Source organism: Gobio gobio (genome assembly GCF_949357685.1).
Source record: "Gobio gobio genome assembly, chromosome: 10".
NCBI lineage: Eukaryota > Metazoa > Chordata > Actinopteri > Cypriniformes > Gobionidae > Gobio > Gobio gobio.
In genome coordinates, this window is record NC_137116.1 from 15,652,343 (window position 1) to 15,664,842 (window position 12,500).

Sequence of the window (12,500 nt, forward strand, 5' to 3'; positions counted from 1 at the left end):
GAAACACACACACACACACACATCACGGAGACACACTTTCAGACAACAGAACACAGCCCCGGCCCCTCCGGACCCTCTGAGAGCAGCACAAGGGCCGGATCGATGAGCTGTGGATCTCAGTGGGACCGAAGATCTGACCCTCCCTCACTGGAGCTCAGCCCCTGGCAGAAACCCCACATCGCCTCTGAAAGCGTTAGTTCAGCCAAAACTGTAAATTGTGTGATTAATGACTGAGCCTCATGTGGTTGGACACCCGTCAGACCTCCGTTCATCTTCAGACACAAATGAAGATATTTTAGTGTAAATCTGATGCTCTGAAAGGCCTCCATTGGCTCAACTTTACACTCTCAAGACCCTTAAAAGACACTAAAGACTAAAGTTACAAAGTCCATCTCACTACAGCGGCTCTACAATAACTTTATGAAGACGAGAATAGTTTCTGTGCGCAAAAAAACCCTAAATAACGACTTATATAGTGATGACGATTTCAAAACACGGCCTCATGAAGCTTCGGAGCGTTATGAATCAGTGAGTCGATTCAGCGGTTCAGAGCGTTATGAATCAGTGAGTCGATTCAGCGGTTCAGAGCGTTATGAATCGGTGAGTCGAATCATGATTCGGATCGCGTGTCAAACCGCCAAACTGCTGAAACTTGGCGATCCAAACCGCTGAATCGACTCACTGATTCATAACACTCCAAACCGCTGAATCGACTCACTGATTCATAACGCTCCAAACCGCTGAATCGACTCACTGATTCATAACACTCCAAACCGCTGAATCGACTCACTGATTCATAACGCTCCGAACCGCTGAATCGACTCACTGATTCATAACGCTCCGAACCGCTGAATCGACTCACTGATTCATAACGCTCCGAACCGCTGAATGGACTCAGAAGGTGTTTCTCAATGTCAGGGATCCTTCCTCTGTAAGACTAGTCCTTCCAAGTCACTTCCTTCAGAGGCGAGGTGAGGCTCCTCTTTAGCATTCGGAGAACAAGTAAATGGAACAGGCTAGCAAGTGCGCGTCAGCCTCATTACGTCAGTGAAAAGGTCTGTTAGCCATCAATAACGTCATTTGTATAATATCAATACGGTTGTAATTTGTACTGGCATTTAAAAGTTAAACTTTACTTATATTTACTACGGTTATAACAAATGTTTGGTAACGTAAATACTTACACTTGAAAGCATATTGCCCCGTTAACGCTCCGACTCCGTCAACGTCCTATATTTTGTATTTTTTGAACAAGATAGCAAGCTGCGCGCATAGGATTGTGGGTGATTTGAGAACGCTAAGTGCGCGAAGTCTACTCGTAAGCATCCTTTCCTGTATATGGCATATTTTTCGAACGAAGGACTCAGACCTTGGTTGAAATTCCGAGGATCCTCGACATTGGAACAGCCCTTCAACGGACGTCGATGACGTAGCATCCTCGGAATTCTGGCTTCCAAGGATCCTTCCTTGACATTGAGAAACGCCAACGGATTCATAACGCTCCGAACCGCTGAATCGACTCACTGATTCATAACGCTCCGAACCGCTGAATCGACTCACTGATTCATAACGCTCCAAACCGCTGAATCGACTCACTGATTCATAACGCTCCAAACCGCTGAATCGACTCACTGATTCATAATGCTCCGAACCACTGAATCGACTCACTGATTCATAATGCTCCAAACCGCTGAATCGACTCACTGATTCATAATGCTCCGAACCGCTGAATCGACTCACTGATTCATAACGCTCCAAACCACTGAATCGACTCACTGATTCATAACGCTCTGAACAGCTGAATCGACTCACTGATTCATAATGCTCCAAACCGCTGAATCGACTCACTGATTCATAACGCTCCAAACCGCTGAATCGACTCACTGATTCATAACGCTCTGAACAGCTGAATCGACTCACTGATTCATAATGCTCCAAACCACTGAATCGACTCACTGATTCATAACGCTCCAAACCGCTGAATCGACTCACTGATTCATAACGCTCTGAACAGCTGAATCGACTCACTGATTCATAATGCTCCAAACCGCTGAATCGACTCACTGATTCATAGCGCTCCAAACCGCTGAATCGACTCACTGATTCATAACGCTCTGAACAACTGAATCGACTCACTGATTCATAATGCTCTGAACCGCTGAATCGACTCACTGATTCATAACGCTCTGAACAGCTGAATCGACTCACTGATTCATAACGCTTCGAAGCTTCATGATGCCGTGTTTTGAAATCGTCATCTCTATATAAGTCGTTATTTAGGGTTTTTTTGCGCACAGAAACTATTCTCGTCTTCATAAAGTTATTGTAGAGCCGCTGTAGTGAGATGGACTTTGTAACTTTAGTCTTTAGTGTCTTTTAAGGGTCTTGAGAGTGTAAAGTTGAGCCAATGGAGGCCTTTCAGAGCATCAGATTTACACTAAAATATCTTCATTTGTGTCTGAAGATGAACGGAGGTCTGACGGGTGTCCAACCACATGAGGCTCAGTCATTAATGACACAATTTACATTTTTGGGTGAACTGACCCTTAATGAACAAGCTCCACTGATGATGCTGGAAGGGCATGGGGAGATTCTCTCACCTGTTATATGGCGTGGAGAAGGTCGCCATGACGACGTCACGTCCGTTGATGCGGATGACGTTGGTGACGGCCTGCAGGATGTTGAAGTAGAAGTGAGAGTCTCCGGGGATTGAGCAGTTGAGCCGCGTCTTTAGGAAGGAAGTCCACTGCTTCTCCAGCACGCGCTGCGAACCGCCACGATCGTTCTTACACACGCGTGCCACACGCGGGAACACCACCTGATCAGAGAGACACGCGTGTTACATCAACACCAGCGGACGGTAACTATACTAGCGTTCACAGTGGCCGATAACGATAACTATAACTGTATTAGCGTTCAAAGTGGCCGATAACGATAACTATAACTGTATTAGCATCAACACCAGTAGACAATAACTATAACGATAACTACACTAGCATAGAGGACGATAACTATAACGATAACTACACTAGCGTAGAGGACGATAACTATAACGATAACTACACTAGCGTAGAGGACGATAACTATAACGATAACTACACTAGCATAGAGGACGATAACTATAACGATAACTACACTAGCGTAGAGGACGATAACTATAACGATAACTACACTAGTGTAGAGGATGATAACTATAACGATAACTACACTAGCGTAGAGAACGATAACTATAACGATAACTACACTAGCGTAGAGGACGATAACTATAACGATAACTATACTAGCGTTCACACCAGCTGACAATAGCTATAACTGTATTAGCATCAACACCAGCGGACGATAACTATAACGATAACTACACTAGTGTTCACACCAGCGGATAATAACTATAACGATAACTATACTAGCGTAGAGGACGATAACTATGACGATAACTACACTAGTGTTCACACCAGCGGACAATAACTATAACGATAACTACACTAGCGTAGAGGATGATAACTATACTAGCATTCACACCAGCGGACAATAACTATACTAGCATTCACAGTGGCCGATAACGATAACTATAACTGTATTAGCATCAACACCAGTAGACAATAACTATAACAATAACTACACTAGCGTAGAGGATGATAACTATACTAGCATCAACACCAGCGGACGATAACTATACTAGCGTTCACAGTGGCCGATAACGATAACTATAACTATAACTGTATTAGCATCAACACCAGTAGACGATAACTATAACGATAGCTACACTAGCGTAGAGGACGATAACTATAACGATAACTACACTAGCGTAGAGGACGATAACTATAACTATACCTATACTAGCATTCACACCAGCGGACGATAACTATAATGATACCTATACTAATATTCACACCAGCGGACGATAACTATAACGATAACTATACTAGCGTTCACACCAGCGGACGATAATTATAACGAGGACTTTACTAGCGTTCACACTGGAGGACGATAACTATAACAATAACTATAATAGTGTTTACACCAGCGGACGATAACTATAACGATAACTATACTAGCGTTCACACCAGCGGACGATAACTATAACGATGACTTTACTAGCGTTCACACTGGAGGACGATAACTATAACGATAACTACACTAGTGTTCACACCAGCGGACGATAACTATAACGATAACTATTCTAGCGTTCACACCAGCGGATGATAACTATAACGATAACTACACTAGTGTTCACACCAGTGGACGATAACTATAATGATAACTATTCTAGCATAGCGGACGATAACTATAACGATCACTACACTAGTGTTCACACCAGTGAACGATAACTATAACGATAACTATTCTAGCATAGCGGACGATAACTATAACGATAACTACACTAGTGTTCACACCAGTGAACGATAACTATAAAGATAACTATTCTAGCATAGAGGACGATAACTATAACGATAACTACACTAGTGTTCACACCAGCGGATGATAACTATAACGATAACTATTCTAGCATAGAGGACGATAACCATAACGATAACTACACTAGTGTTCACACCAGTGGACAATAACTATAACGATGACTATTCTAGCATAGACGACGATAACTAGAACGATAACTACACTAGTGTTCACACCAGTGGACAATAACTATAACGATAACTATTCTAGCATAGAGGACGATAACTATGACGATAAATACACTTGTGTTCACACCAGTGGACGATAACTATAACGATAACTACACTAGCGTAGAGGACGATAACTATAACGATCACTACACTAGTGTTCACACCAGCGGACAATAACTATAACGATAACTACACTAGCGTAGAAGACGATAACTATAACGATAACTACACTAGTGTTCATACCAGCGGACAATAACTATAACGATAACTACACTAGCGTAGAAGACGATAACTATAACGATAACTACACTAGTGTTCACACCAGCGGATGATAACTATAACGATAACTACACTAGTGTAGAGGACGATAACTATAACGATAACTACACTAGTGTTCACACCAGCGGACAATAACTATAACGATAACTACACTAGCGTAGAAGACGATAACTATAACGATAACTACACTAGTGTTCACACCAGCGGATGATAACTATACCGATAAATACACTAGTGTTCACACCAGCGGATGATAACTATAACGATAACTACACTAGTGTTCACACCAGTGGACAATAACTATAACGATAACTACACTAGTGTTCACACCAGCGGATGATAACTATAACGATAACTATAACGATAACTATACTAGCTACACCAGCAGATGATAACTATAACGATAACTACACTAGCATAGAGGACGATAACATTCTGTTTCTTCTAAGCATTGCAGGTTTGTCGTCTGACGCTTCTGGTTATAGTTATCGTCCGCTGGTGTGAACACTAGTGTAGTTCTGGTTATAGTTATCGTCCGCTGGTGTGAACACTAGTGTGCTTCTGGTTATAGTTATCGTCTGCTGGTGTGAACACTAGTGTAGTTCTGGTTATAGTTATCGTCCGCTGGTGTGAACACTAGTGTGCTTCTGGTTATAGTTATCGTCTGCTGATGTGAACACTAGTGTAGTTCTCGTTATAGTTATCGTCTGCTGGTGTGAACACTAGTGTAGTTCTCGTTATAGTTATCGTCCGCTGGTGTGAACACTAGTGTAGTTCTCGTTATAGTTATCGTCCGCTGGTGTGAACACTAGTGTAGTTCTGGTTATAGTTATCGTCCGCTGGTGTGAACACTAGTGTAGTTCTGGTTATAGTTATCGTCCGCTGGTGTGAACACTAGTGTAGTTCTGGTTATAGTTATCGTCCGCTGGTGTGAACACTAGTGTAGTTCTGGTTATAGTTATCGTCCGCTGGTGTGAACACTAGTGTAGTTCTGGTTATAGTTATCGTCCGCTGGTGTGAACACTAGTGTAGTTCTCGTAATAGTTATCGTCCGCTGGTGTGAACACTAGTGTAGTTCTGGTTATAGTTATCGTCCGCTGGTGTGAACACTAGTGTAGTTCTGGTTATAGTTATCGTCCGCTGGTGTGAACACTAGTGTAGTTCTGGTTATAGTTATCGTCCGCTGGTGTGAACACTAGTGTAGTTCTCGTAATAGTTATCGTCCGCTGGTGTGAACACTAGTGTAGTTCTGGTTATAGTTATCGTCCGCTGGTGTGAACACTAGTGTAGTTCTGGTTATAGTTATCGTCCGCTGGTGTGAACACTAGTGTAGTTCTGGTTATAGTTATCGTCCGCTGGTGTGAACACTAGTGTAGTTCTGGTTATAGTTATCGTCCGCTGGTGTGAACACTAGTGTAGTTCTGGTTATAGTTATCGTCCGCTGGTGTGAACACTAGTGTAGTTCTGGTTATAGTTATCGTCCGCTGGTGTGAACACTAGTGTAGTTCTCGTTATAGTTATCGTCCGCTGGTGTGAACACTAGTGTAGTTCTGGTTATAGTTATCGTCCGCTGGTGTGAACACTAGTGTAGTTCTCGTTATAGTTATTGTCCGCTGGTGTGAACACTAGTGTAGTTCTGGTTATAGTTATCGTCTGCTGGTGTGAACACTAGTGTAGTTCTGGTTATAGTTATCGTCTGCTGGTGTGAACACTAGTGTAGTTCTGGTTATAGTTATCGTCTGCTGGTGTGAACACTAGTGTAGTTCTGGTTATAGTTATCGTCTGCTGGTGTGAACACTAGTGTAGTTCTGGTTATAGTTATCGTCTGCTGGTGTGAACACTAGTGTAGTTCTGGTTATAGTTATCGTCTGCTGGTGTGAACACTAGTGTAGTTCTGGTTATAGTTATCGTCCGCTGGTGTGAACACTAGTGTAGCTCTGGTTATAGTTATCGTCCGCTGGTGTGAACACTAGTGTAGTTCTGGTTATAGTTATCGTCTGCTGGTGTGAACACTAGTGTAGTTCTCGTTATAGTTATCGTCCGCTGGTGTGAACACTAGTGTAGTTCTGGTTATAGTTATCGTCCGCTGGTGTGAACACTAGTGTAGTTCTGGTTATAGTTATCGTCCGCTGGTGTGAACACTAGTGTAGTTCTGGTTATAGTTATGGTCCGCTGGTGTGAACACTAGTGTAGTTCTGGTTATAGTTATCGTCCGCTGGTGTGAACACTAGTGTAGTTCTCGTTATAGTTATCGTCCGCTGGTGTGAACACTAGTGTAGTTCTGGTTATAGTTATCGTCCGCTGGTGTGAACACTAGTGTAGTTCTCGTTATAGTTATCGTCCGCTGGTGTGAACACTAGTGTAGTTCTCGTTATAGTTATCGTCCGCTGGTGTGAACACTAGTGTAGTTCTGGTTATAGTTATCGTCCGCTGGTGTGAACACTAGTGTAGTTCTCGTTATAGTTATCGTCCGCTGGTGTGAACACTAGTGTAGTTCTCGTTATAGTTATCGTCCGCTGGTGTGAACACTAGTGTAGTTCTGGTTATAGTTATCGTCCGCTGGTGTGAACACTAGTGTAGTTCTGGTTATAGTTATCGTCCGCTGGTGTGAACACTAGTGTAGTTCTGGTTATAGTTATCGTCCGCTGGTGTGAACACTAGTGTAGTTCTCGTTATAGTTATCGTCCGCTGGTGTGAACACTAGTGTAGTTCCCTTACGAGAGTACTCTCGTATTGCGTTTTGCTAAAACGCTATGGGGGAATTCCTTTCCTCGAGATATTGAAGCAAATTTTTATCCAAAAATACCTTTTATACGCAGTGCAGCTGCACAACTCTCAGCAGGAAGCAGCTGCGTGCTGATTGGCTGTGCCGTTGCAACTGCAGCAACCTATAGCGAGACCTTGGGGCGGGACGGACCAATCAGGTCCTTCCAAACTCCCGCCACAAGGGGCAACATAATTTGCATAGCCTAGGGTATATAAGACCCACTCTCGCAAGGTTAGTCAGATTAATTCTTCTTCAGCGACTTGCAATCGTTGAGCTCCGGATCGAAGCCTGCCGTCGACACGCACCCAGCGGAACACGCAGCCTGAGGACGTCGGATTCTCCGCCTTCAGCCTGCCTTCCAGCTGCGCCATCCGGCACCATATCCTTTATACCTTCTGTTTTTCTAAAACATTCAAAAAGAGCCGAGACGTTGATACAAATGTCTCGTTCCTGCGCCTCGTGCAGAGGTTTCATCGCGGACGAGGATCGGCACATCATCTGCGTGTCATGTCTCGGACGAGACCACACGCAGGCTGCACTCAACCAGGGCGGCTGCCCTGAGTGCGACGAGCTGGCGCTGCAGACCCTTCGGGCTCGGCTCGCCAGCTTCGACTCGGATCCCGTCCCGTGCTCCCAGCCTCTAGAGCCACGGAAGAAAAAACGTCGCGACCAGAGGCCACCGGAGCGCTCTGACGAGCACACGCCGGGCATGTCCCCGCGTGCCTCGCCATCGCCCGTGTTGTTCGCCGACGAGCAGCACAGCTCCCCTCGCATGGCGGCTGCTGCTGTTTCGTTCGGCGGACCGGAGGAGGAAGAGGATGACAGCCTTTCCCTTGCTGCATCCGGGAGCGGGTGGTCGGACGCCGCCTCGGAGCACGCCACTTCGACGCGGACGGCTAGCGGCGTCATAACCTCAGTCGACGCTGAGCTTATGCGCTTGCTCACCAAGGCCGTGGACGACCTCGGCATTGACTGGTCTCAGCCCGAGGAGCCCACGAGAAGCCGTCTGGATGAGTGGTATTTCGAGAACCGCCGTCAACCTACCGCTCAAAGACCCGCTCCCTTCTTCCCAGAAGTCCACGAGGAGCTAACAAAATCGTGGAAGGCGCCATTTTCATCACGCGCCAGATCCTCTTTTTCTCCAGCGCTCTCGGTAGTCGATGGCGCTCAGAAAAAAGGATATCAAGCCCTTCCTCCCCTCGAGGAGGCTGTCGCTGCACACCTTTGCCCGCCCTCCGCCAGAGGATGGCAGTCAAAGACCGTGCACCCTTCCAAGGCCTGCCGCACTACGTCCAGCCTCGCCGGTCGAGCATTCGCCTCCGCCGGCCAGGCAGCGTCAGCGCTACACTCCATGGCGGTTCTTCAAGTCTTCCAGGCCAAACTCCTCCGTTCCCTGGACGAGTCTGTTCCTGATAACGAGGCTCTGAAGGATCTGCGCGGCGCCACTGACTTGGCCCTGCGCGCCACCAAGGCCAATGCTCAGGCGATCGGCAGATGCATGGCCAGCCTGACGGTGTTGGAGCGCCATTTATGGCTTAACTTAACGGAGATGAAGGACGCGGACAAGACCGCTTTCCTGGACGCGCCCATTTCGCCTTCAGGATTGTTTGGTTCCGCCGTGGTTGGGTTCACAGAGCGCTTCACTGAGGCACAGAAAACTTCGCAGGCAATGCGACATTTCCTGCCCAAGCGTTCCAGCTCCTCCGCTAGCCGTCAAGCTAAGGCTGGACCAGCCCAGCCCGCCAAGGCGCCGCCTTCAGCTCGCCAGCCTCACGCGGCTTCCAAGCCCGGTCAGCGTTCCCGCTCTACGAGCCGCAGCAGACCGCCAGAGCGTCGAGGTCCACGACCCAGCAATGTGTCGAAACCTGAGCCTCCGAAGCCGTCCTAGCCAGAGGTATGAAGAGAAGGCGGATAGTGCCCGCTTCGGCCGGTGCACCGCCTCGCTCTCTTCCAAAACGTTCCCCAGCTCCCTTCAAGGCGGCTGGGAACGCCACATTCACAGCCAACGAGCCCGCAAGCAAGCGTGCTCGCCTGTACACAAACGCCGTTTTCACGGCGACCCATATGAGTCACAAAAAGAGCTTTTTCTCTGTAGGCAGTGTGCCAGCATTAAAGCATGTACCCCTACACTCAAGCACTCCCCCATGTTCCCCAGCCCCCTGCACTCAGGTGGCTGGAAACATTATTCTCACAGTCAACGAGCCCGCACTCAAGCGCGCTCGCCTGTACACAAGCACCAATCCTCTATGTCCCCCGGCCCCCTGCACTCAGGCGGCGGGAAACAATTCCCTCATAAGCGCCAGCTTAGCGCAAGGTTATCGGGCCACCGAGTCCCTGTTACTCAGCGACTCGCCCCACAGATTAATTCAGCCCCTGGCTTCGAAGGCCGAGGCCTGGCGGGCCATTCCCGGCATTTCGAAATGGGTGTTGAACATAATAGAACGAGGTTACTCGCTACAGTTTGCTCGCAGACCACCGCGCTTTCGCGCCGTGGAAGAGACAACGGTGAGAAGCGACAAAAGTCACGTGCTTCGAACCGAGATATCAAAACTGTTAATAAAGGGAGCGGTAGAAGCCGTACACCCCTCACAGAGCGAGTCAGGCTTTTACAGCCGTTACTTCCTTGTACCAAAAAAGGACGGTGGTCTAAGACCCATCCTAGATCTCAGACATCTGAACAAAGCCCTTATGAAGCGCCCGTTCAGAATGTTGAGAATGAAACAAATCCTCGCGCACATTCGCCCGGGAGATTGGTTTTTCACTGTGGATCTAGAGGATGCCTATTTTCACATACAAATAGCCCCCCATCACAGGCCATTCTTGAGATTCGCCTTCGAGGGGAAAGCATACCAATACAAGGTGCTACCTTTTGGTCTATCTCTAGCCCCTCGCACGTTTACAAAGTGCATGGAAGCGGCGCTAACCCCGCTGAGGCTTCGGGGAATGAGAATTCTCAACTATCTCGACGACTGGCTCATAATAGCTCAGTCAGAGATACAGTTATTAAACCACAGATCTTGGCTTCTCAACCATTTACAATGCTTGGGACTCAGAATCAATGTGGCAAAGAGTTTATTGTCTCCCACACAGAAAGTTTCGTTTCTGGGAACAGTATTGGACTCAATGCAGATGAGCGGGCGGCTGACGTCACAGCGCGCGCTCTCTGTTCGGAACCGAGCGGTTTCCCTCAGGTCCGGTGCACACATTCCTCTCAAACACTTTCAGAGGATGTTGGGTTTCATGGCCTCGGCGGCGCCAGTTCTCAGACTGGGTCTGTTGCGCATGCGCCCCCTACAGCACTGGCTGAATCGCCGCGTTCCAGCTCACGCATGGCTTTCGGGCCGATTGCAAATCAAGGTAGACCACAGCTGTGTGTTAGCTCTGGCTCCTTGGAAAAATCCCGTCTGGTACAAGACGGGCGTGAGTTTGGGCACTGTTACGAAGTGGAAAGTTATCTCGACAGATGCATCCAACCTAGGTTGGGGAGCCCTTCACGAGGGCAGGCCGATCTCCGGTCTCTGGTCAGACTCGGAGAAGAGCCTTCATATAAACTGTCTAGAGATGAAAGCGGTCACGATATCGCTAAGAGCTTTCCTTCCGTACATAAAATACCACCATGTCCTGATCCGAACGGACAGCAGGTCGGTGGTAGCCTATATAAATCGCCAAGGCGGTCTGAGATCTATCGATCTGCACTCAATGGCGGAAGAAGCCCTAATATGGGCAGAGCACAATCTGAGCTCGCTGAGAGCGACTCACGTGCCAGGCATTCTGAATTTGGGTCCGGACATGCTGTCCAGGGGCAAAGTGTCCCCGGCAGAGTGGTCTCTTCACCCAAATATAATTCAGATAATTTGGGGCAAGTTTGGAGAGGCAAAAGTGGATCTTTTCGCCTCAAAAGACAATGCTCAATGCCGAATATATTTCTCCAAGCACGAGGATGCGTTGGCCCACGAATGGCCCAACCTTCCTCTTTATGCGTTTCCCCCAATCTCAATGTTACCTCAGGTCATAGAGAGGATCAGGGAGAGCAAATGCGCTGTGCTTTTAATAGCCCCGCTTTGGAGAAATCAACCTTGGTTCTCACTGCTGAGTCAGATGTCAGATGCAGCTCCGTGGCCGATCCCGCTGAGGAGAGATCTTCTCATGCAGGCGGAACGGCAGATCTGGCATCCCCGTCCCGATCTATGGGCGCTTCATGTTTGGTCCATCAACGGGTACATGAGAACCTTTCTGAAAGCATAATGAACACTATTACTGAAGCTGGAGCCCCCACTACTAGGCGGCTCTATTCAGGCAAATGGTCAGTCTTTTCAGACTGGTGTAAAGCGCGAAGTCTGACCCCACATGATTGTGCAGTGTCAGAGGTGCTTACATTTTTACAAGAGCTTCTGGACGCGGGTCGTTCCCCCTCCACGCTCAAAGTTTATGTGGCTGCTATAGCAGCGTATCACATTAAAGTGAACGGACTGTCACTAGGAAAGAGCGATCTCATTGTTCGCTTCCTTAAAGGGGCTAGAAGGCTTCACCCACCTCGTCCCCCTTCAGTCCCTATATGGGACCTGTCCACGGTCCTGGATGCCATGAAGAGCTCTGCATTTGAGCCTCTGCATTCTGTGAGCTTAAAGCTCCTGTCACTAAAGACCGCTTTTCTGCTAGCGATTGCATCAGTTAAGCGAGTGGGTGATCTGCACGCGCTCTCTGTGAGCGCCTCGTGTCTGGAATTTGGGCCAAACGACTCCAAAGTCGTCCTCAAACCAAGACATGGATATGTACCTAAAGTGCTTTCAACTCCGTTCAGAGCACAGGTTATTTCACTTTCGGCACTT

At 47.6% G+C, this 12,500-nt stretch overlaps 1 protein-coding gene across 1 annotated transcript in view; it reads right to left on the bottom strand.

The window, feature by feature from the left end:
• Nucleotides 1–12,500, bottom strand: part of sema6a (sema domain, transmembrane domain (TM), and cytoplasmic domain, (semaphorin) 6A) — a 106,201-nt gene that overhangs the window by 25,404 nt on the left and 68,297 nt on the right. The window contains exon 10 of the mRNA XM_079826299.1: nucleotides 2,601–2,818. Within this exon, the coding sequence (XP_079682425.1) occupies nucleotides 2,601–2,818 (218 nt within the window). The remainder of the gene's footprint in view (nucleotides 1–2,600; nucleotides 2,819–12,500) is intronic.